The 26,378-nt window shown below is 44.2% G+C and overlaps 1 protein-coding gene across 5 annotated transcripts in view; it reads left to right on the top strand.

The window, feature by feature from the left end:
- The window catches only part of SYTL5 (synaptotagmin like 5), a 173,846-nt gene that overhangs the window by 92,228 nt on the left and 55,240 nt on the right, over window positions 1-26,378 (top strand). For all 5 annotated transcript variants that reach the window (XM_087721796.1, XM_087721797.1, XM_087721799.1 and 2 more), the window contains exons 6-10: window positions 2,278-2,416; window positions 2,798-2,927; window positions 9,280-9,386; window positions 21,862-21,954; window positions 24,770-24,835. In XM_087721796.1, coding sequence (XP_087577922.1) covers window positions 2,278-2,416; window positions 2,798-2,927; window positions 9,280-9,386; window positions 21,862-21,954; window positions 24,770-24,835 — 535 coding nt within the window. The remainder of the gene's footprint in view (window positions 1-2,277; window positions 2,417-2,797; window positions 2,928-9,279; window positions 9,387-21,861; window positions 21,955-24,769; window positions 24,836-26,378) is intronic.

Below are 26,378 nucleotides of genomic sequence, written 5' to 3'. Positions count from 1 at the left end.
GGTTGACTCCTAGGCCCCTCAATTATGGGGTGCCGCAGGGGTCGGTCTTGTCCCCCCTCCTATTTAATATCTACATGAAGCCACGTGAGATCATTCGCTGGCACTGGATTAAATACCACCAGTACGCGGACGACACTCAGTTGTATCTGTCAACTCAGTGTAGTGGTGGAATTGATGTGCCAGTGCTTGGAAGCTGTTAGAGTCTGGATGGGAGTGAACAAACTCGCACTCAATCCTGACAAGACCGAATGGCTGTGGATGTTGCCCCCTAAGGACAGCCCAGCTAGTCTGTCCTTAAGCCTGGGAGGAGAAAATTTGCTCCCCTCAGAGAGGGTCTTCTCACAAAAATAAATTATAGCCCAACCTACCAAAAATATAACTGTAAATGAAAGTTAAAATAAATAAATAAAATTAGTAAGAGAACACCTGTCTGATCTTGATGAATACAAATCACTGGGGCCTGACCGATTACATCCCAGAGTTCTAAAGGAGCTGGTAAATGCCATCTCAAAACCACTGTACCCACTGTACCCATCTTTCAAAAATCCTAGAACACTGGGGAACTACCAGAGGACTGGAAAAGAGGTGGTTTCCATCTTCAAAAAGGAGAAAAAAACAGACCCAGGAAACAACAGATCAATCAATTTTTTTTAAGATTTTAAAAAAACAGATCTGCCAAGATCTAGAAACGAGTAAAGTAATAACTACCGTGTTTCCCTGAAAATATGGCATGTCCTGAAAATAAGGCCATGCCACATTTTTCAGGTGGGCAAAAATATAAGCCCTCCCCTGAAAATAAGCCCCCTGCACAGTCCCCCTCTGGCCAGGCAGAGCACCGCTCACCAACCTAGCGGTATCCCGAAGGTGCCAAGCCATGGGAATGTCAAAGACGCTCAGGTTGCTTGGCACCTTTGGGATACTGCTAGGTTGGTGAGTGGCGCTGTGCCCAGCTGGAGAAGGGGATTGCCAGGCTGTTCTCTTGCGAGTGGGCTCCCAAAGAGCCAGGCACATCCTCAGGGGTGAACAGCTGTATTCTGCTATCACAGCAGCGCAATACAGCAGCCATGAAGCGACCATGCTCATGAGCAGCACCCATCAAACCCCCTTTCCAGCCGGACATAGCCCCATTCACTGACCTAGGGGTATCGCCAACTGAGTGAGCACCTATTTGCTGCCACCTGGCTCCCATGGCTTGGCGCCTTCAAAATGTCAGTGAATGGCGCTCTGCACAGCTGGAGAGGGTGTTCCAGTGACTCCAAGCCTCACGATGCCCTTGCCCAACTCTCCCTGCAGAGCCAGGGCACCTCCACTGCCGCCGCCACCCGCCACCACTGCCGCCATCCCAGCATGGCTTTTTCGGCTGCTTCCAAACCAAGTCTTCCAGCAGTGGCCGCTCTGGGCATATGCTCTATGGTTGTATACTCTGTGAGTATGCTCTGCCGGCAGCCGTTCCACAACCATAGAGGGTATGCCCAGAGTGTGGCTGGGAGGCGTGTGAGCATGAGCAGAACAGCCACTTGTGCAACCCCCCTCTCCAGCCATGCAGAGTGCCATTCACTGGCATTTCGAAGGTGCCAAGCCGTGGTAGCCAGAAGGTGGCGAACAGGCACTCATGCGGTTGGCGATACCCCTAGGTCAGTGAATGGCACTGTGCCTGGCTGGAAAGGGGGTTTGTCAGGTGGCTGCTCATGAGCTTGGTTGCTTCATGGCTGCTGTGTTGCGCAGCTGCAACAGCGCAACACAGCCATTCACCATTCTTTGGGAGCCTGCTTGCAAGAGAGCAGCCGCCTGGCAACCCCAATACAATAAGCCCTCCCCTGATAATAAGATCCAAGCCATATTTTGTGGGTCAAAAGAAAAGACCCTGTCTTATTTTCGGGAAAACACAGTAGCAGTGAGCAAGGCTTTGTTAAAAACAGTTCCCAAGATTTTCTACAAGTGTCTAGTATGTGACTTTAGAAACTAGTTTTTCTTTATTCTAATTTAATTTTTATTTTTTGCCTAACCATGGATACTGCACTTTGTAAGATATGTAAGATGCTACATTGCAAGTTTTTATGAGCTTATTCTCTTTGGTTTTGGATAGAGGTAGATCAGCAAAATGGTGTTAGGACTGCTATTCAGGTGATGAAATATTAAAATGTCCACATGCTACTAAAGTATTTGTCTGAGATTCAAATTTCTGATGGAACATCATTTCTGATATGTAGTTTTTCATTTTTTAATTTATGCTGTATCAACATAAATTAGAAGGTTAATTTAGTGCAATTTCTCCAGGGGAAACACCTTTCCCTCAGATAGTCATCTTCTTGGACACATAACTGGCAACATGAAAAATCAAAGCAATGCTTCTACTCCACTCTATCCAAGGTCACCAGCACTGAGTGCACGCAGCATGACTATTGACTACAGCAGGGTATGTTGACTGGTGCAAAAATGGATTGGTTTGATAAGTAATTGCTTCATAGGGGCAAATCTAGAATCCAGGTTTACTTGTTTTGCTCCAGTCTTTTAAATATTAGACAAAGACATGGTAGAGAAAACAAATTGAGATTGGATTGCTAGTCTTAATATATTTGTGTATACTCCTAAAATTGCTTCTGGCTTATTTCTTATGTTCAACAAATCATGCTTAAAGTAAATTCTGAAATATTTGAACAAACAATGAAAAGTTAGAATTATTGGCTTGAATTTGGGTGGGCATTTGCTTCCTAGACTGTAACTAGTGTGTTTTCATATGTTAAAGAGTTTTCTTATATGTGTGACACATGAAATATATGTTGTTTTATGTGAGCAGGATTCTGAAATAGAAAACAACATTGTTATGCCTATCAGTGAAAGTATCCCTGCAGAGTTGTCAAAACGGCATCATAGAAAAAGTTCTGGAACACCTTCTGTGGCGATTTCTAGGACATCTTTAACATCTGGTGAGCTTTCAGTTACTGATACTTTGATGTACTATTGAATTGTTTTTTTTCTCCCATGTTATTTTCCCTTGGGAAATGTTTTTTTTAATTGTTGTTGTTAGAATTGCTAAGAATTAGCCTTCTACCAGGTCAGACAACTGTGGTCATTCTAGTTCTGTCAGCCTTACTTCATTCAGTAATCAGGAAAGAAAATCACTGGACTCCATTTGTTGAAATCAAGTGTACTTTTACTAATTATAAATGAACAGATGTGAAGCTAAGCTAAGTCTGGTTAATTAGGCGCGAAAGTGAATAATATATTGTATAATTCATTCCCCTCCCCTTGGCATCCCGATGAAGTGCAAACAGGCTTTATGAGGTTAACATGAAAAACAGGGTAAACCCGGTTGAGGTGTTTAGGCAGTTGCAGCCGAACAGAAACAGGATTGATGATCTTGATAATAGGAAATGGGCCAACATATTTAGGCCCCAACTTCTTTGACTTTTGCGGAGTCTGAAGAAACTTGGTGGACAAATAAACCTGATCACCAACCTTGTAATCATACAGCTTAGTCCGTTTCTTATCAGCCTGTTTCTTATGTGCGCATTGCGCAGCGTCCAAAGTTCAGAGAGCTAAAGGCCAAACGCGTTGAAGGCGATCACGCCACTCGGACAGAGACGATACTTGGGGCTGCTCATGAGGAACCTCAGGAATGGGCACGAAATCCTGGCCAAACACCACACGGAAAGGGGTGAAGCCAGTGCTGCTATGCACAGAATTATTATAAGACACCTCCGCGTGCAGCAACAAATCCACCCAATCATTTTGCTGGTAGTTGATGAAACAACGCAAGTATTGTTCCAGAACAGAATTAGTCCTCTCACAAGCCCCATTAGTCTGAGGGTGGTGGGCGGAGCTTAAATCCTGGGTGGAGCCAATCCGCTTCAGAAACTCCTTCCAGAACACGGAGGTGAACTGCACACCCCTATCCGAAATGTCGGGCACCCCATGTAAGCGGTAAATGTGGGAGATGAACATCTTAGCCAGAGTCTTAGCAGAAGGAATCTTGGAGCAAGGGATGAAATGGACTTGCTTGGAGAACAAGTCAGTAACCACCCACATAACGGTGTGTCCCTGACTCTCAGGGAGTTCGACAATGAAGTCCATAGAGATCTCCTTCCAAGGGGTGACAGGGTGAGCTATAGTCTGGAGCAGTCCCTGTGGTTTCCCTGGCGGGCGTTTAGCAGCGGCACAAACGGGACAACTGGCAACATAACGCTCAATGTCCTTTTTCAAAGAAGGCCACCAAAACTGTCTCTTGACGAGATGGAGCGTTTTTACAAAACCGAAATGCCCTGCCATCTGGGAATCATGAGCCCGCTGAAGAACAATTAATCGAAGAGATGCAGGAACGTAAAGTTTTGCCCCAATTCAGGGCAACTCATCCCTCATAGTACATTCACTCACGTGCTGCTGGAACCAATCATCATCAGGGAGGGCTTTCTTGAGTTTGGAAAGAAAGTCCTGGGACATCTCCACTTTAGAACGTACTTGATTCCTAGAAACAACTGGAGCAGCGAGGCTCACCGTGGGAATGACAGGCTGGACCATGCTGAGTTTAGAACAGTTGTACTGAGGAAGCCTGGATAAAGCATCAGCCATAAAATTCTCTCCCCCCCCCCGGAATGTATTTCAGGGTGAAATTAAAATGATTGAAGTGCTGAGCCCAGCGCATCTGTTTAGGAGAAAGTCTCCTGGGAGTTCTCAAAGCTTCCAAATTTTTATGGTCAGTCCACACCTCGAATGGGTGTTTGGCACCTTCTAGAAAATGGTACCAAGTGGCTAAAGCCCAACGAACAGCAAAAGCTTCCTTCTCCCAAATGGCCCAACGTCTCTCCGTGTCAGTCAGTTTGCGAGAGGTGTATGTGCAGGGTTGTAAGTTACCTTGACTTTTGGCTTGAAGCAATATGGCCCCCACTGCCACGTCGCTGGCATCAGCTTGAATCACAAAAGGCGCATCCATGTCCAGGTGTTTGAGGACCAGTTCCTCGGCAAAAAGCCGTTTTAACTTCTCAAATGCAGCTTGACATTCCATGGTCCAATCCAATGGCTTGCTAGGCTTGGGTTTCGCCCCACCTTTGGACTTCAAAAGGTTAGTTATGGGAAGAGCTATCTTAGCAAAAGAGGGGATGAACTGGCAATAGAAATTGGCAAACCCCAAATTTTTTTTGCTATTGCCTGTGTGCACGAGGGGCCTCCCACTCAGTGACCGCTTTGACTTTAGCGGGATCCATCTCAACACCTGCGTGTGAGATACGATAGCCCAGGTAGTCAACCTTCTCCTGATGGAATTCACATTTGGACAATTTGGCGTGAAGCTCTGTGGCCCGAAGTTTCTTCAACACGGTACGAACCAGCTTTACGTGTTCCTCACGTGTTTCCGTGTAAATAAGGATATCTTCTAAATATACGATAATGCCTTTGTAAAGATGGTCATGTAACACCTCATTAATCAACTGCATGAAGACCGCAGGTGCCCCCTGTAGGCCAAACAGCATCACACGAACTTGGAAACAGCCAAGGGAGCAGTTGAAAGCTGTTTTCCACTCGTCTCCCTCTTTTATATGGACTCTATAGTATGCTTCCCTCAAGTCCAGTTTAGTGAAAATGCAGCCCTTCCCCAATTGGGCCAGCATGTCCTTCATCAGTGGCAATGGGTACAGGTTCTGGGCAGAGATGCAGTTCAAGTTTTTGAAATTCTTTTCTCTGAACAACACAGGAGCCGCTACCTTGGGTCTAGCCGGCTCAATAAAACCCCTTTCCAAATTCTTGTCAATGAATCTTCTCATTTCCTCCATTTCCCTAGGGGACATTGAATATATTTGGGGCTTGGGAAGCTTTACCCCAGGCAAAATATCAATGGTGCAATCAGTGGGTCTGGGGGGGGGGAGTTTATCAGAAGATTTCTCACTAAACACTCCCCTTAGGTCCCAATATTCTTTCGGAATTTTCTCCTCCCCTTCGATCCTCTCCTGCCCCCTGGCAGCCAATGCGGAGTTAGAATCAGCAGGATCTGGAGTCTCAACCTCCCGTTCAGAGGGTGTGCTAGTGCGAATAAATAACCATCCCTTTCTCCAGTTAATGCAAGGGTTCCACTTACGAAGCCAGGGGAGTCCCAAAATAAGGGGCCAGTCCATTCCAGGCGCCACAATAAAAGTGATTAATTCTTGATGGGTCCCCATTTTCATCTCTAAGGGCTCAGTAAAAAAATGAGCAGGACCCCCTCCTGCAATAGAACCATCAATTTGGCAAAAAACAATAGGGGTTTTCAAAGTCCTCAATTTTAAGCCAAGTTTTTCCACCATTTCAGGACTTATCATACAGCGAGAACAGCCCGAATCCAGGAGAGCTAAAAGTTTTTCAGTCGCGCCAGAAGGTGGCACTCTTAGTTCAATTGGGATAAGCATGGGGCCCCTTTTGGAACTTACCCAGCGATGAGACTGTTCCTCATCTGATTCGTCAGATGAGCTGGAGCTAACGCCTCCCTCCTCCTCCGGCTGGAAATGCTGGGGAACATTTTCAGTGGCGCACGCAGTCTCTCTCTTCTTGCCCGGGGCCTTATGTGCTCTTCCCTCTTTTCGGGGAGGGGGTGGAGTGGTCTGAGCCAATTTTACATGGCAATTCATGGCGCAATGGCATTCCTTTCTGCAGCGGAAGCACGTGAAAGGCTTGGTTTTGCTGGTGAAACTCCCTTTTCCCTCACTTCTGGGGCGGAGGGGGGCTTTTGGAGCTGCTGGGGGGATTTCTCCACTTCTCCCTCTTTCATGCATTGAAGCCTGGCCAAATCCAACTCAACATCTGCCGCGTGTTCATACCAAGCAGTCACCCGGCGGGGAATGTATCTTTTTATGCACTGCTGGTATATTTTTTCATTCAATCCCTCAGCGAACTGATCCAGACCACCCCGTCATATAGGCTGACAACTGTTGAAATTCCTGGACATAATCTGCCACCAATTTATTTCCCTGCTTCAGGGCCATAAACTTCAGACGCCCGCATCTCTTGGTCAGCGGGTCATCAAACCTCCTCTTCATGGCTGCAATAAAGTCATTAAAATTCCTCAGGAGCGGGGAATTGCATTTGTGTAGGCCCACCATCCATTTGGCTGCCTTTTTTTCTAAGGACATTAACACCATCCTTACTTTCATTTCATCAGTCTCTAAATCAGGTCCATAGATTTCCATATAATTCCAGACCTGAATGATAAAAAGTCCTAAACTCTTAGGATCTCCATTGTATTTTACAGTTAAGGGAGGGACTTTTGCCATTCAGCGTTGCCTGCCTCCCACCCTACTCTTTGAGCGGCCCTAGCTGGAGGGGGGGAGGCTGATTCTGGGTTTTCTTGCACCCAACCCCCCTCGGCTTCTTCACTCTCCCTTAACCTATGCATGAAGTACCTTTGCTCAAGATCTTCAGCCGGCTCCCTTTCCACTGCTCTTTCACGGCTTTTGCGTTCAGACCAAGCTTCCTCGAGGAGTCTCATGGTGTGGGACAGCTTGTAATCCTCTTCCCCAGAGTCACCCCAATCCACTGACTTTTTCTTTGGTCTCCTTCTCGTGACTCCAGCATCCAACTCCTCCAACTCCTCTTTTTGTCCCACACCCAAAGTCCATCTGGGACGAACAGTAGGCTCTTCCACTCTTAGCCCAGCCAGCCTTTCAGTTAAAGATGGTCCTGCCATCGCCCCCTCATCTTCTTCTTGGTCACTCACCTGCAAAGACATTTCTTTTCTTCTTGTGAGGACACCCCCCTCGGTAGGTTGTAGCTCCGGGTTGGGTAGAAATGAGACTTAGCTTATTGTCAGCCTTACTTCATTCAGTAATCAGGAAAGAAAACCACTGGACTCCATTTGTTGAAATCAAGTGTACTTTTACTAATTATAAATGAACAGATGCAAAGCTAAGCTAAGTCTGGTTAATTAGGCGCGAAAGTGAATAATATATTGTATAATTCATTCCCCTCCCCTTGGCATCCCGCGCACAGTCCAATCATAATTCTCCCAAATGTCAGGTGTGAGATAACTTCGAAAGACATCACCAGGGTGGAATGCTGGACCGTTGGCCTTGGTGGGAAACACTCCTCCTCCACATGCACAGTAAGGTGGTCAGTTCAGAGTCTAGAAACTTCCTCCAGCACAACAATGATTCCCCTCCCAAATACCATGCCCCCCTCTCCCCGTTTCAATGGCAGCCGAAGCAGTAGCAAAGCGGAGGCAAAGTGGAGGCTGACAGGTTCAGAGATGCAGAATTTCTATCAATTCAGGATTTTATTGACAGATGCAGTTTGACTGAGGACAGGGAAGGAGTTTACAGTACATGGACCATATTTTTGGCTTACCTATTCTGTCATGATTGCAGAAACCATCAAAGGATAATGATGGGGTACACTTTTTGTAATTCTGATTTGGATCCTAGTGCAGTATTGTTTGCTTTCCAGTGCCTCTTCAGGCATAGGTCACCTGCTGCCTGATTCTTTTATGTACAATTGAACTGAAGATGAAGAGGGTTGAATGGCATCTTTTGCATAAAAATGCACACTTTATTGTAAGAACTATGGTTCTTCCCCTTTAATGAAAAAAATCTCTATGTATCTGTCATAATTATTCTTAAAACAAAGATGAGGTATAAACATCTGTAAACTTTAGTTTTTGCTGATCATTTCTTCCCTAAATTTTATTCAACACATTTATATGCATTAACAATTGGATGAAAGATACACCTTTATAATCGGTTCACTTACTAACAGACTAGATAGATGTATTAGAGACTTAGCTTGCATGAAATACATTTTCCCTATCCCTGTTTGATTTTCCAAAGAGTGAGAAAAATGAAATCACCATTGAATTTCTTCCTGTAATCTATTTTTTTTTAAATTATCTTTTCTGTAGGTTTCAGGCAAAGAGGAAATTGATGGATAAAAACAAGAAGTTGTGGGAAAATAGATAAATAGTCCATTTCACACACAAATAAGTTAAAATATACTACAATATCTTCTGTCTATGGAGATTCTCAGACAGCCAAGTCATGTTGTCCCAAATGGGCTTTTTCAAGAGGCAACTTGACTTTCTTGTTTTTCTATGAAGATGTTTCACTTTTCATCCAAGAAGCTTCTTCAGCTCTCACTGAATAATGGGGAAAATCCTTCCATTCCCCACCATCCAGGCAGAACTGAAGACTCTTCTTGGATGAGAAGCAAAACATCTTCAAAGAAACACAAGGAAGTTCAATTGCCTCTTGAAAAAGCATCTTTGGTATAATATCTTCTATATAGATAGATAATAGACTATATATGGCTTTTCCTTATATTTTGCAGATCGTAGTAGATCAGAGAGAGATCTCAGTGGATCCTTTTCAAAAGGAAATGAAGATACTTTAAGCTTAAGAAGTAAATCTGTACCTGAAGCACTGGACCATGAAGTGGTGAGCTGTAAAGATACAAAGCTTACAAATTAGAATATTTTGACGTTTTTATTTTACCAATAATAATAAATTTCTCATTTGACTAATTCCAGTAATTCATATATACATCACAGTTTATATCAAAAGTACATATATAATAAAAGTTTAAAAAAATGTAGTGAGTATAAATGAAGATAACTACAAATATAACCTTGCAAGAACCTTGTATAATAGTAGACTGAAATATCATGAATGGCCCCAGGCATCCAATTACAAAGAAGATTGTATTTCCTTATTTAATTTACATGCAGGATAAAGCAGGATGACACAGTCTGATTCTGCTGAAATCTCCCAAACTTCAGCCCTTGGCCCAGCCAGAGATCTCCACCAAGCACAACTGTCAACACATGCTTTATCTTTTGAAGTGAAGGGTTGCAGTTAGCAGCTGCTTAACAGAACACAGTTTAATACATAATTTTAATACAAAATGGAGCTCAATCACTGGCAACTGCTCCATGTCTAACAACCACAAAAGCAGTTGCTTGGGGCTTTCAGTCTTGGCAGACAGAGGGTGGTATTTTTCTTCACTTTTCCATCTTTGCACAGCCTCAGCTTGGTTTATGAAAGGATCAGCCGAAACTGGACTTCCGGTCTGGCGTTGCGCTGGAGCGAGCTGCCCACAGATCCTCTGCTCGGTTCGTCCGGTCTTTGCACGAGCGTGGCCGCAGTAGGCAAGGTCCCTTCGAGGTGCGAGGACCTGTGGAGAGGGGAAGCATCGGAGCAGTGGAGGGAGAAAGGCGATCTCCCCCCACGAAGCGAGAGGCTCCCTCAGAGCGTGTGCAAAAGAGGTCGGCTGATTAATGGCCGACCAGAAGACGTGACTGCCAGCCTTCAACAAGGAAGGGAGAGACAGCTGCAGGGAACGTTGTGGATTGAATGACGGCAAACGTAAGATCTTGACTTAAAAGCCTAAATCTGAAGGGATAAACAACTTAACTGTAATAAGTACAGATACGTGTGTGGGCACATCTGGTTGAAGCGGCTAGTAAAGACGGACAGGAAAGATTTGAGAGAGCCGAGTGACGGAGCGGATAGAGAAAGACCGAGACTTTGGATTATTTAAATTTGGAGGATTAACGGAGGACGAGACGGAGGAGAGAAAGACAGTCAGTTGGATCTGCCCCCTTCGTGGGAAAAAGGGGAAAAAGCCTATGAGTCGCGAAGGTTTGAACCAGCTTCAAAACACTGAGAGCGCGGTGTCATATTACAGCCAGAGACAACAGAAGGACAACATTATACTGACAATAGGAAGTGATTGATGGGTGAGCTCTAAAATACTTTCAGAAACTCTGGCCTCTCCCATCTCTTGTCTCTTCACGCTGAAACGTCTTCTCCCTGGCCAGTAGATGCCTCCCAGATATTGTAGAATTAACTGATACTATGCTGTATAGCTCTGCTCTAGTTTAATTACCTTGCATGTCCTCCGGGCACTGTATAATTACTCAGGCAGCAACCAGAAGGTACTAGATTTACAGCTTAAAGGGGGAGAACTGAATTAACGTAGATGGCAACGAGAACAGTAACTTTAACCAAAGGGAGTAAAAAGCAAATGCCTTTATCTACCCCGGTGAGGGAAAAGTTGCCTGAGGGCAGGCAAATGGGAGACAAGACAGCCCCAACTCCACAAGGCCAGGAGGTAACAATGGACTCTTTACAGGAGGCAATACTGAAGATGAGTGAAAATGTCACCAAAGGTCTGGAGGGAGTAAAGAATGAAATGCATGAAGTTAAAAATAATATGGGAAAGATTGAGGAGCGTATAGGAGCGATACAAGCAGCGCTGTCGAAAAATGAACAGGAAATTCAAAATGTTAAGGAGAGAACGGGAGTAGCGGAAAAAAGGATAGACAAAGTAGAGGATAAACTGGAATCTATAAACTCAAACCTGGAGGAGGCCATCCTTCACCTAGAATTAGAGCGATCAGCATACTATCTGAGACTACAAAACGTGGAGGAAGCAAGAGACGAAGACCTCCGGGAGCTGATTGGAGAAATTCTGGGACTAGTTCTTGACAGGCCGAAAAATGAGGTCATTAACGAACTGGATGAAGTCTATAGAATCAATACAAGCTTCACGAGACGTCATCGACTTCCGAGGGAGATACATGTGAGGGTGTTGAGAAGACAACTAAGAGAGGACGTTTTAAGCACAATAAGAGGGGACTCACTAACGTATAAGGGTAAAGAAATCCTCATTTTAAAGCAGATTCCACGGAGAGTCAGAGAGAAGAGAAGGAAATACAACTTCCTCTCCTCACAATTAAACAGACACAGAATCCAGTTCCGATGGCTTCTTCCAGAAGGATTGTTAATAACATGGAGGGAAAAGAAGTACCGGATAGATACTTTGGAAAAAGCTCAAGAATTTCAGGAGCTCTTACTAGCAGATGAAGAGAGGTTTAACAAGGAAGGAACCCTAAGACAGGAGGACACTATAACTGCAACTCAGCGGGAGGGGTGAGAGACGGGAGAGGTCAGGGAGCGAGAGAGATATGGTAGAGAAGATTCAAGAGCAAGGTCACCAATTGGGACAAGATCCAAAGGTGCCAGCAAAGCGAACAATTTGTAAAGAAACGGGGGAATGGGAAACGAATGTACTGTCAGCTAATATAAATGGTCTTAACATAACTTCCAAAAGAAAACGTGTACTGTTGGATCTAGTGAAACAAAAGCTAGATGTAATTTGTCTTCAGGAAACCCATATTAAAGAGAAATATAATAACCTGTTAAATTGTCCAAAATTAGGTAAAACATTTTGCTCGTCAGCACAAACTAGAAAAAGGGGAATTGTGATGTATATAAAGGAATGGTTGAACCCCAAATTAATACATGCAGACAAAGAGGGTAGAGTATTAATGGTGGAGATAATGAATGGTGGCAAAAAAAATTTACTAGTGGGAATTTATGCTCCAAACCAAAAACAAGAAAGATTTTATGCAAATCTATACAAGAAGATAAATGAAATAAAGTGGCAAAATATATGTATTCTAGGGGATTTCAACGCAATAGTAGACGGTAAAATGGATTATAAGGGTATACACAAGAAAAGTACAAGAAGGAAATTACCGACTGCCTATGCAAATATGGTGAAGGAATTAGACCTTTATGATGTCTGGCGAACAATGAATGACAAGATACACGTTTTATTCTCAACCACATAATTCATGGTCCCGTATCGATATGGTCTGGTCAAACCCGGAACTACTCATGGATACTGTAAACATTGAAATAACAACGAACAAGTGGGCCGACCACCACCCAGTCTTATGGCAATGGAAAGGGAAGTCAAGGATAAAAGCTAGGTGGACATTAAACCAGAACATATTACAAGAGAAGCAATTCGTACAACAAATAGAAAAGGAACTGGGCTATTTTTTCAAAGAAAACGGTAAAGAGCAGACTTCAATACAAAACGTCTGGGACACGATGAAGGCAGTTGTGAGGGGAATATCAATAGCCTATTTAATAAGAAGAAACAAAATGTATAGGGGAAAACTTAATACATTGAACAAAGAATTAAGAGAGACAGAATTGCTGATTCAGAAAGAGCCAGACAATAGCAGGTACAGGGAAAAAGGAGAGTTAATCAAACACCAAATAAATTTGATCTCGCAAGAGGAAGTAGCACAAAATATTAAGAGAATGAAACAAAACTATTTTGAACATGCAAATAAAACTGGGAGATGGCTGGCTCACAAAATAAGAAAAGAGGAGGTCAAAAGAATTATTAAACAACTGTGCGATGAGGAGGGGAATCTGAAACAGGAAATAGGGGAAAAGAAAAAGATTGTACAGAATTACTATAAGAAATTATATAAACCGGACGAAATCAGTAAACAAGACACTAGAAAATACCTAATAAAGCAGAAACTTCCAGTCTTGCCGGAGGAGATGAGAGAGATGCTTGATAAGGAAATCACACAAGAAGAACTGAAAAAGGCCATTCAAAAAACAAAAAAATAACAAAACTCCTGGTCCGGATGGGCTTCCGTCGGAAATATACAAAAAACTTCAAAACGCCGTAGAAGACAAATTATTAGAACTATTCAATGAGGCATTACAAAATGGTAAGGTCCCAAAATCATGGGGGGAAGCTTACATCACCCTAATACCAAAGGAAGAGGCGGATAGTACTAAGATCCAGAACTATAGACCTATATCTCTGTTAAACGCAGATTATAAAATTTTTACATCAATATTGGCGGAAAGGCTAAAAATAATATTAAACCAAAATATCCATCCGGATCAAAACGGCTTTCTCCCAAAAAGACACATTCGGTACAATACAAGAATGATAATCAATACCTTGGAATTCTACGAAACAAGATCCGAGAAACAAGTAGCTTTAATTTTTGCTGACGCCCAGAAAGCTTTTGATAACTTAGATTGGAACTTTTTAACCACTCAATTAAAAATGATGAAATTTGGCGTTAAATTTATTAAGATCATAGAAGCTATATATTCACAGCAATATGCAAACATCATAATTAATGGAGAATTAACAGAGAGGGTACAAATTGGAAAAGGTGTTAGACAAGGGTGCCCGCTCTCCCCATTACTATTTATTATGTCCTTAGAAGTTCTCCTAAATCGGATAAGATCAAACCAGGAAATTAGGGGGTTGACTATAAAAAAAGAACAATACAAAGCACAGGCCTTCGCAGACGACATGGTCTTTATTGTGGAAGACCCATTAATTTCAGGACCGTATTTGATGAAGGACATTGAGAACTTTGGGCATGTGGCCGGATTAAAAATAAATAAGGAAAAAACTAAAATGATTATAAAGAACTTCCCCAAAAATCAAATTGGAGAACTAGAGAAAACAATGGAAATAAAGGTAACCAAAAAAATTAAATACTTAGTGATCTGGCTGTCTGCGAAATGCTCTTCCATAAAAGAAGATAATTATGATAAACTATTACAAAACATCCAAAAAGATTTAAAAAACTGGTTGAAACTACAAATATCATTAATGGGAAGAGTCGCAGTAATCAAGATGAATGTTTTGCCAAAAATCCTCTACCTATTTCAAACAGCACCGGTCAAACTAGGGGGAAAATTTTATAATGACTTAGACAAAATGGTACGAAATTTTGTATGGAATGGCAAAAAGCCCAGGATAAAATATAAACATCTTCAGGATAAAAGAACACAAGGGGGAATGGGCCTACCGGAATGGAAAACATATCATCAAGCAGCAACAACTATGTGGACAAAAGAGTGGGTAATGTTAGCCAACAAAAGAATCTTAACGATAGAGGGCCATGACTTGCAATTTGGGTGGCACAACTACCTATGGTGCGAGGGAAATAAAATCCACAAGTATTTTAGTAGACACCATTTAAGAAGGGTATTAATCAAGAACTGGCTGGAAATTAGAAGGAAATTTTACACCCAACTTCCCAAATGGATATCCCCGACGGAAGCCCTGATATACCCGAATTTGATAAATTTTGATAAAATCGTTATTTACCAACAGTTGCTAGATGATCAAAATAGACTAAACTCTAGGGAAAATTTGGCTGAAAGGGGAATAAATATTGATTGGTGGCCATACCTTCAAATTCAGAATAAACATAGATTAGACTTAGCACAATTTGGCTTCCAGAACAAGGACCAGGAATTGGATAAAATTTTAATTGGACCAGATGAGAAAGTAATCTCGAAATTATACAACTGCTTCCTGATTCGAAAAATGGAAGCAGAAAGAGTAAAAGAAGTCATGGTAACCTGGGTCCAAAATATCAGCCACACAATAGATCTAGATATTTTGGGAAAGGGTTTGGGAGTGGAACCTGAAATTGACAAAATCGACGGCCTATAAAGAAAATATATATAAAATGTTCTACCGCTGACATCTTCCTCCGACAAGACTGGCAAAAATCTCCTCAAAAGTATCACCCAAATGCTGGAAATGTAAAACAATGCTGGGCACGTACTACCACATGTGGTGGACGTGTCCGGTTGCCAAAACATATTGGAAGCAAATACTACGATGGCTGAACGGAATTTTGTCAATGAAATTATGTCTTAACCCGGAAACCTTCCTATTAGGGATAACAGATCAAAAAATATGTAAAATCAATCAATACCTTCTCGTCCATATTTTGACAGCGGCAAGGATTGCTTACGCACAGTGCTGGAAGAGTGAAAATTCCCCCACCAGCACTATGGTGATGAATAAAATCTTAGAATTAGCAGAAATGAACAAATTGACGATGCGGATTAACGATAAAGAAGACACAGACTTTTATAAAGTCTGGGAGAAATTGTACAAATGGCTTGATGAGACAGTGAAGATTTAGACACAAAAGGAGATAGTTGACTAACTCAACACGATTCAAGCAATAACTCTAACGAACAACATATAAAAACTGAGAGATAAGTGAGAGGAGAAAAGTATTAGAGGTGAGGATTCACCGTTGACCAACTCGAGACCATAACGTCGGAAAAACTTGCAAAGCTGATAGGTAATCCGTTACAACTACCTGCATGGAATTAGCAACCAAGTTTCATTCTAGATAAGGCGAGATGAGCAATGGGAGATGAAAATAACTCTTCATCTCGCATCCTGTAAAGCTTGCCTTTTTTTAAATAAGGAAAGGAAAGAGAACCAGGGCGTCCTCAGTAGAGGAAAATATGTAAATGCAACAAAGGTTAGATTGGAGGGAGGGAGGGGCAGTAGGAAAGACAGGATGGAGAGGAGAAAGGAGAGGAACAGGAAAAAGGGAAAGGCAGAAGAAGGGGGGAAGGTTAAAAAGGAGGAAGAGAAAGGAGAGAAGGGAAGGGAGAGGTGGAAAGAAGGAAGGAGAGAAGAAAGAGAAGATAGGAAGGAGGGAGGGAAGAAGGTAGGGAAGCAAGGAGGGAAAAAGGGAGGGAAGGAAGGAGAGAAGGAGAGTAGATAGGAAGGAGGGAAGGAGGGAAGAAAGGAAGAAAGGAGGGAGGGAAGGTATGAGAGAAGGAGGGGGGATGGAGAGAGGAAAGGGAAGGGGAAGGAAAGGAGGAAAGGAAAAGAAAGGAGGGAAGGAAGGAGGGAAGGAGAGAAGGAGGGAAGGAAGGAAGGGGAGTGGGAAAGAAGAAACAAGGGAAGGAAAGAGGGAGGGAGGGAAGAAGATACCTAACCTTTGATGTCTATAATGATTTTGATATCACGGGAATGTCTTGAAACGTAGTCAAATGTAAAGCAAAACAGTGGATGTTGTATTGTCTTTTACCAGCTATTAGTTGTTGTATTTTTCTTTTATTAATAAAAATAATTTTTAAAAAAAGGATCAGCCACACTATGGGACACAGTTTGAATACCTGTGTATAATGAAACCTTTTTAGCTATAATTTGTAATTATAATGTAGAGTTTCAGCTGCTATCATTACCGTATATTTCAGAGTATAAGACGCACCAGAGTATAACATGCACCAAGGTTTTGAAGAGGCAAATTTTAAAAAAGTAGGTAGGTAGATAAAGGGATATAGAGAGAGAGAGAAATAAAGAGAGATCGAGAGATAGAGAAATACAGTAGGTAGGGAGGGAGGGAGAGAGAGAGAGAGAGTAGGTAGGTATATAGGTAGATAGAGGGGGGCGGGGGGAGAGAGAAATACAGTAGATAGGTAGGGAGAGAGAGAGAGTAGGTAGGCAGGTAGATGTTTCCAGGTGTATTTATCCATGTGCTGGAGAAGGAAATCGCTGACAATCTGCAGCACCTAACACTTTGTTTCTGCTGACGCAGCACTTGATCAATGTAATTCTTCTCATCAATCAGTTAAAGAGCTTTCCAAAAGGGGAAAAAAAGTTTTTGCACTCTGCAAACCTCCCAAAAACAGCCTGTTTTACGAAAATGGGCCCATTTTTTTTAAAAGGCATGAATAGCTTTGGGGGGGGGGCTTGCAGAGTACTCCGGGGGGCAAAAATGAGCAAAAAAATGGCCTGTTTTTCGTGAAAATACGGCCATTTGCTGCTGTGGGGTCTCCTCCTGTGTCTTCTGCCTGGCATTTGGCTCTTCCCTGCTTTGGCCTCTTAACACCTGCCCCCCCCCCTGACTGCGGCCTCTGGGCTCCTGGACTCGCTGGCGCAGCCCCATTTGGCTTTGACCCGCCATTGCCCCTGGGGTATCATCTTGGATAGCGCCCGCTCAAGTCATCTCATTTTGGCGCTCTGGACTTTGGATGGGTGGGGGCACTTACAACAAGTGCGGAGGCCCTCTGACTTGTCGGCAACACCTACCGTTTACTCCTTGGTACATCTGCCCAACGGAAGGAGCGACGGAAGATGGAGAACTACGAGGGGGGACTTAATGTTTTTAAGGTACCCCCCTCTTCCATGATCCACCTCAGCCACCCCGGACTTTGGTCCCTTTTGTTATACCTTTCCAAGGACTCAGGAGAGGGGGGGGGAGACGAGACACTCTCCTGTACACCTCCTGTATACCACCTGTGTACCACCTGTATACCACCTGTATACCACCGTTGGTGCTCAGCTATCTCGAACTTTAAGAATTATCTGCACAGTTATTAATCTATACTTGTGCAGTGTCCCATAAATTTTAGGAATGCGGTATGAATGGTATGCCTGGTTGATGACTGTACCCACTTTTTAACTTCATTATTGTTGTATTTTTTGTGTTTTAATTGACTTACATGGGGAATGCATGGATGAGTGCCTGTGTATGTGTGAGAGGATTGAGAGTACAGCCTGGTGCCTCCTCCACTGAGTGCTATTGCAGAAGTGGTAGGGGGCCCAGGCCTACCTCCCGTCCCGGAATGAGTGACAAAAATCGCCTGCTGCATGGTGTGGAGGCTGTGGGAGGGGATATGGGGTCTACGGGTGCGGGGGTGGGCCGGAGCATTACGGTCACTATGGGGAGAGGCAGGTACGACGGGAACTTCAGGGCTAGCCATTACCGGGGAAGGAGGGTTCGCTACGTCACAGAGATCCCTCCTTCCGGCCCTGCTAGTTCCACTCCAGGGCCAGATGGCGAGAACTGTCAGGGCCCTGGTCTCAGGCTGTTGTTGCTAAATGCCAGGTTTGTGGTTCACAAAGCTCCCCTTGTCCGGGACCTAATTTTAGACGAGGGGGCAGACCTGGCATGTATTACTGAAACCTGGCTGGGCCCGGAGGGAGGAGTCCCCCTCACTGAAATGTGCCCAGAAGGGTTTCAGGTGCTTCATCAGCCGCGACCCCAGGAAAGGGGTGGGGGAGTGGCTGTCATCGTCCGTAGGTCTTTAGTTCCTCATAGGATCCCTGCTCCGGAGCTTGTCGGGTGTGAGTCCCTGTTGATGAATTTGGACCTTGGTGGTCAAGTGGGTTTGTTGCTAACGTACCTACCTCCCAACAGCATTGCAACAGCCCTCCCCTCGCTCCTCAAGTCAGTAGCCGAGTTGGCGGTAGAGTTCCCCAGGCTTATGGTTCTGGGGGATTTCAACCTGCCTACACTTGGTGAACACTCTGACAGGGCGCAGGAGTTCATGGCTTCCATGACAGCCATGGACTTGATCCAAGTAATTCGGGGTTCGACTCATTCAGCGGGTCACACGCTTGACCTCGTATCCCTTTCGGAGCAGTGGAGATGTGATCTAGAGTTGAAGGGCATTAAAACCTTGCCCTTGTCATGGTCTGATCACTTCCTACTGAGGCTTGACTTTCGGAAACCAATCCCCCACTGTAGGGACTGGGAACCGATTAGGTGGTTCCGCCCCAGGAGCCTGATGGACCCTATGGGATTTCAGAAGGCGCTTGGAGAAATACCTGACACTATCGTCCACAATCCGGTGGAGTCCTTAGTCGCTGCCTGGAATACAGCGGCGGCGGGGGCTCTAAACCGGATTGCGCCTTTGCGACCTCTCCGAGGCAGCGGATCCAGGAGGGCCCCTTGGTTTACCGAGGAACTCCGGGAGATGAAGCGCCAAAAGAGACACCTAGAGCACCGCTGGAGGGCCAGTAAATCTGAGTCCAACCGAGCACTGATGAGAGCCTTTATCAGAGCCTATCTCGTGGCAATACGGGCGGCGAAATGCTCGCATTTTGCCGCCCTTATTGCATCCGCTGAATCGTGCCCAGCCGCCTTGTTTAGAATAACCCGCTCCCTCTTGAAAGGGAGGGATGTGGATGAATGACCCTTTACAAGGTAGAGCTAAGGAATTTGTTCAGTATTTAACGGATAAAGTCGCTTGGATTCACACAGAGCTGGACTCCAATTGCACAGTACCAGCCGAGGTACCGGCGGAAGGTCTTGAGCATACTTTATGGATTGAGTTTCAACTTGCTTCTCCTGAGGAAGTGGACAAGGCCATGGGAGCGGTGAGTTCCTCCACTTGTATACTGGACCCGTGCCCCTCCTGGCTGGTCTCGACCAGCAGGGAGGTGACACGCGGCTGGATCCGGACGATAGTTAACACCTCCTAAGGATGCGGTGGTGAGACCCCTCCTGAAGAAACCGTCTCTGGACCCAGCCATTTTGAGCAACTATCGTCCAGTCTCCAACCTGCCCTTTGTTGGGAAGGTTGTTGAGAAAGTGGTGGCCTCTCAACTCCGACGGTCCTTGGATGAAACCGATTATCTAGATTCCTATCAGTCGGGTTTCAGGCCTGGTTACACCACAGAAACTGCTTTGGTCGCACTGATTGATGATCTCTGGCGAGCCAGGGATAGGGGTCACCCCTCTATCCTTGTGCTCCTTGACCTCTCAGCGGCCTTCGATACCATCGACCATGGTTTCCTTCTGCGACGGTTGCGAGAGGTGGGAGTGGGAGGCACCATTCTTCGGTGGTTCTCCTCCTACCTCTCAGACAGGTCGCAGTCGGTGTTGGTCGGAGGGCAGAGGTCGACCCCAAGACCCCTCAACTATGGGGTGCCGCAGGGCTCGGTCCTGTCCCCCCTCCTATTTAACATCTACATGAAGCCGCTGGGTGAGATCATATGCCGGCACCGGATTAAGTACCACCAATACGCGGATGATACACAGCTGTATCTGTCCGCCCCGTGCCAACTCAGTGAAGCAGTAGAAGTGATGTGCCAGTGCCTGGAGGCTGTTAGGGTCTGGATGGGAGCAAACAAGTTGGCACTCAATCCAGACAAGACCGAGTGGCTTCTGATGTTCCCTCCCAAAGATTGGCCAACTATTCCATCTCTCAGGCTGGGGGGTGAAATTATACGCCCCTCAGAGAGGGTCCGCAATTTGGGAGTCCTCCTGGATCCCCAGCTGACTTTAGAACACCATTTGTCGGCTGTGACCAGGGGGACCTTTGCCCAGGTTCGCCTGGTGCACCAATTGCGACCCTACCTGGATCGGGAGGCCCTTCAGACAGTCACTCACGCCCTTGTGACCTCAAGACTGGATTACTGTAATGTGCTCTACATGGGGCTGCCCTTGAAGAGTGTTCGAAGACTTCAGTTAGTCCAGAATGCAGCCACGCAAGCGATTGTGGGTACACCTAGGTACACCCACGTCACACCTATCCTCCGCGAGCTGCACTGGCTACCCATTAGTCTCCAGACCTGCTTCAAGGTGCTGGTCGTTACCTATAAAGCCCTACATGGCATCGGACCTGGGTACCTGAGAGACCGCCTCCTGCCGATTATCTCCCTTAGACCAATTAGATCTCACATGTTAGGTCTCCTCCGGATTCCATCTGCCAGCCAATGTCGGTTGGCGACTCCCCAGAGGAGAGCCTTCTCTGTTGCAGCTCCAGCCCTCTGGAATGACTCCCCATGGAGATCTGGACCCTTACTACCCTCCCGGCCTTCCGCAAAGCCACCAAGTCCTGGCTGTTCCAGCAGGCCGGGGGGCTTGTGAAACATCCAGCCCCACGGAAATTGTGAATGTTGCGTTTTTTAAAGTGTTGTCTTTGTCTATTTATCCCCCTTCCCTTGTCTATTGTGAGCCGCCCGGAGTCCTTCGGGAGTGGGCGGCATACAAGACAAATAAACTAAACTAAACTAAACATTTTTTGTCATAAAAATTGCATGCATAGCCTTATGGAGGCTTATAGAGTGCTGCTGGGGGGGAACAGCCCTTTTTTGCTCATTTCTGCCCTCCACAGCCCCCAGGAGCTCTCTGAAAGCCTCCATAAGGGTATGCAGGGCCATTTTGGTGAAGGGGCGGGGCTTCAGGAGGCAAAAAATGCTGTATTCAGTGTATAAGACACACCAGATTTTCAGCCTCTTTTTTGAGGAAAAAAGGTGTGTGTGTGTCTTATACTCTGAAAAATATGGTAAGTATGGCGGGCTAGATGTTCACAATAACCGGAGATATTTCAGACACTAAAATGCTATTAAAGACAAAAAGTGAAACAGGGTGAGATACTGAAGCTAAGGTAAATGTTTTTATTTAAAAAGCAACAGAAGATAATGTTTTTCCTGTTTAGTTCTCCACTCAACCCTTTCCTAATAAAATATTGTTTTATTCCTTAATTGTGGATATATGCCTTGTTTTTCCATTAGGACTCCCGGAATGAAGCAGAAGAAGATATGGATGACATTATAGCCTCTGGCTTTTCCAAAAGGCAAAGTAATTTGGCAAGTGGCTTTTCCACAGTAAGTCCCCATTAAATACATATGTATGATTTTCTTCTACTGTTTCTTCCTACAGCATATTAGATTACCTCCTAATGCTCTCCCACGTCCAACCGTACTGGCTGCATGAGGTGGGTAGCAGGAGACTCCCCCCCAGCAACAAGCCATCCACCTGCTCAAACCTAACAGGCTTGGCCATCTCCCTCACCCAAATCCCTAACGCAGTAACCACAACTTGGGTACCCCCTGAGTCTATCAGTGCACCATACCTCCCATGCTGTGCTGATTGGGGGCTCACTATAGTGATGGGAGTGATGAATGGATGGATGGGGTCACTTACCATTGGTTCCTCTGGGCCATCACTGTCATCTTCACTCTCATGGAGCACCACCTGAAACTTCCCCACTGCTGTTGCTTCTCCCTCCTCTGAGGACATCACCAAGGACTCTGCCTGGTGTTCTCCCCAGGACCTTTCAGGGGTGTGTCGAGGAGACATTGTGGTCTTACCAGAGCTGCTGGATGGTGACTTCAGTTACTGTGACAAAGGCATGTGCACTCAGATGCACAGTGTCTAAGTTGGTTACACCGGAAACAGCATAGGAGTGGTCAAACATGCCTCACTGTAGAGACCAGGGTGCTAGAGACAGGCCGAGTTTTATCAGTCATTCTGTCTGTAGCCTTCTGGGGCCCAAGGGCCATGTCCCCCTTGGGACAGAAGTCCCATAACCCAGCATTCAAGTCAATGACTGCCTGAAACCACTCTTGCAGCTGATGCAGAATACCCCGGTAAACACAGGCCTAGCCGACATTGTGGTGCAACCCCACCCTGAACTGACAGATCAACAACCTTTCCAGACAGGCTCTCAGTTACCAGTGACCCGGTGGAACTCCCAGACACACTCAACCACTGACTGGCTCCTCTGCTTCAAATATGGGAGCTCTCCTTCTGCCCATTGCACGTGGGACCCATCCTCAAACCAGACTCGTAGTGCCTCCATGAAAAGACCCTCATTCTCCAACTCCCAGGCATGCTCACTGTGAAAGTCTGCTATCCATTCAGCAGCCTCATCTTCCAACACCACCGTCATGGCCATCACCATTGCCCACTGTGAGGGGTACAACTGGGTATACCACTTTAAATGGCTAATGGCTTGACTCAGAAACAAGGCTATGTGGTCAGGGTTCCTGTCAAATGAAGCCTGCAATAGGGTCAATACCCTGGTGGCCATATGGGGCCTTGCCACACATCCTCCACCACAGCAGGCTCCACCTCAGCCACCGTACCTTCAGCCATTGCACTGGTTTCCTTTCTCCTATCTGGTCAACCCTAACGGCTGTGGAAGACAACAATAGGAACAATTGGAAATGAACAGCACTGACTTTCTCTCAAAGGTCCAAGGCCGGACTGAGTTAGAACCAAAGCAAACACACACAGGCAACCGAGAAATTTAGTAACCCAGACTTTAATCCTTAAAAGTAGGCCAGAGCCTTGGTACACAATGAGTAGGAAACACAGTCCTTTGCAAAGTCAGCGCTTGCCTCCCAGAGTACTTTATAGTCCAGGGACCACACCCTCCGGCTGACCAGACACTCCCACCAGGCAACCAACATCCAGTAGACCTCAGTGGCGGCCTCCTCACACATACGGCAGCAGCAGCACAACCTCCCAACCTGCGGCATGCTTCAGGGCCTTGTGCATCCCAACTGGAGGCCTATGCAGGGAAGTGATCAACTGGTGAGCAGCTGTTCAGAATTGTCTCCAGAAGTCCCACTGCCACAGCTGCCTCCTCGCCTGTCGCTCCAGTCACTGTCTTCACTGCATGCTGCTCTGTTTCCTTCCCGGAGGGCTGTCCAAGAGAGTGATCAGCTGGCGAGTGACTTGTTGGCGCAGGCACTGGTAGTCTTGCTGCCACAGCGTTTTTGCTTGTTTATTTATAACTGGGGATTAAAAGATCTTTCAGTTATGTTGTTGAAGTTTATAAGAATTAGTCCCATGTTTCAGGAAGACATAGGGTAGAGCCTAGTTCATCAAGGGGATGAAATCAGGACCCAATCATTATTTTCCTTTTGTGCTAGAAAGAAGATTATACATTTCACATATTAAGCAAATAACAGTTTAACATTCAAGGTAGCACTATTATGTTGTTGTCATTATTATTAAATATCCCTCCTTTATACACTCCTCAAGGCAGTGTATATAGTTCTGCTTCCTCTTTTCCTCACAACAGTCACCTATGAAGTTGGTTAGACTGAGAAAGAATGTCCAGTCCAAGTCAGATAGCTAGTTTTAATTCTTCTGGAAGGACTAAAATTCAATTTCCCACCTTCCAGTCAAGTACCTTAACTACTACACCAAATTTTGGATAATTTCACTTGATGCTTGGCAAGTAAATTATTTGTTGGCAACTAGCAGGTAGTGTAATTGCTATAGTATTTACAGCATTTAAGTATCTTATATTCTAAGGGATTTTAAATGATTGATTATAATACATTAGCTACAAAGTGCTGGTATGTGGGCAGATAGACATCTGCCTTCTGATAACAAAATGTTTTTATCCAAATATTTCTATAATACTGCAAAAGGAAAATAAGTGCGCAGCCTAAGGTTAAATTCATCATTGGAGAGATAACATAATTTCTTGTATTTCTATCTCTATAAATGGGAGTTATTTACTAATCACTTTTCTCCATACAGTGTTTGGTTGTTATATTTCTAGTGTCACAACATCTTTTCTTTATCCATTTTACTTTCTCAAAATGTTTGTTGAATTTCTATATCCCTATTGGTACTAACATAATGCTCTTCTTTCCTCTGCCTTTTGCCTCCCTCATAAAGAATTCTCCTTCAAATTCTGAAAAGAAATGGAACTACTTAAATGTTCCAGAAGCAGATGGTGATACTGTAAGTTCTCTTACTTTTCTGATGCATGCAAGAGCTCATATCTGTTCCTGTTTCATTTCTACATATATAAATAGCAAAAATAAATGTCTGTTCATTGATAATAATTCCTCCATTAAGTCACTGGCTAACAGTAACATCACCATATCCTTAAATGTGAGAATTGCTATTTTGTAAAAAAAAAAAAACTTATATGGAGAAGTATTTTTTCTATCTATTCAGATTATTTGAATGGAAGAGAACATAGAATCATAGATTGTAATAGACCATTTGGGCTTTCAAGTTCAACCTCCTATTCATTGAATTAAAGCTTCAGGCTGTCTAGCCTTTGTGTGAAAATGTGAAGGGGATCTAACTAACTCTGAGTAATATCAAACTAAGCTTTTCCTCTCTCCTATTATGCAAACAAAATCTGTGTTCCTGTCACTTAAGTCTATTATTCTGTATCCTACATTCTGGAATGGTAGGGCCCTTGTGATGTGTGGCATCCTTCCAGGTATTTGAAGGGTGCTTTATATCCCCCTTTAACCATATTTTCTCAAAGCTAAACAAAAGTTTTTCAATTTCTCTTTATGTGGTTTGTTTCTAATTCCCTGACAATCTTCATTGCACTTTTATTGGTCAGCTACAGCTTCTCTAAATCCTTATTAAAGTGTGATGTTCGGACTGAAATTGTTGAAGTAGAAGGCAACAATCACTTCTTGTGAGTTGAAAATGATATTACTGTGGATGCAAGTACATAGCATTGCACTTGCCCAATTTGCCACTCTATTATACAACTATCATTTCCAATCAACTAGTGATAATAAATCTTTTATTACAATGATTTTTGATAAGTCAGGTATCTTCTTTCCTATAATCCTGCATTTGATTTATGTGTCTGAAATGAAGATCATCACACTGTTCTCTTTTACATTTTGTTCTGTTATATTCAGTTCATTTCTCCAATCTTCAGTGTTATTTTTAATATAACTTCTCTCTTCTTGCTGTTAGCTATTTCACCCATTTTTTATCATTTTGAAATATGATAGATATTCTTTCCACCTCTTAATCCAAATAATTAGTGAAAATTTTGAATTGTAGGGGATTTGGGACTGATCCTTTTGATATCACTTGATACTATTTAATTTGATTAGGGGTCATTACTGATTTTCAGGCCAGCTATATATTTCATTCTTATGAGTGTCAACCAGATCACAGTGTGCTAATTTGCATGTCATGGATACAGGTAGTCCTCATCTTATGACCACAATTGGGACCAGAACTACCATCACCAAGCAAGTCAGTTGTTAAATAAATTTCATCTGATTTTACAACCTTTTTTGCCACTACTGCTTAAGCAAATATAGAATCCCAAATTGACTTTGCTTGTCAGAAGCTGGCTAAGAAAGTTGCAAAAGGTGGTCATGTGATGCTAGAATCCTGCCTGTTGTAAATACAATAAGATTTCCAAATGCCTGAATTTTGATTAGATGGTTGAGGATATTGCAGTGTTGTAAGTTTGAGGATCAGTCATAAATCACTTTTTTCAGCACTGTCATACCAG

Source organism: Thamnophis sirtalis, unplaced genomic scaffold, assembly GCF_051295495.1.
Source record: "Thamnophis sirtalis isolate CommonGarterSnake01/CBP01778 unplaced genomic scaffold, rThaSir2_p1.2 scaffold_8, whole genome shotgun sequence".
In the NCBI taxonomy this organism is placed as follows: Eukaryota; Metazoa; Chordata; class Lepidosauria; order Squamata; family Natricidae; genus Thamnophis; species Thamnophis sirtalis.
This window is presented reverse-complemented; position numbering and strand designations above follow the sequence as displayed.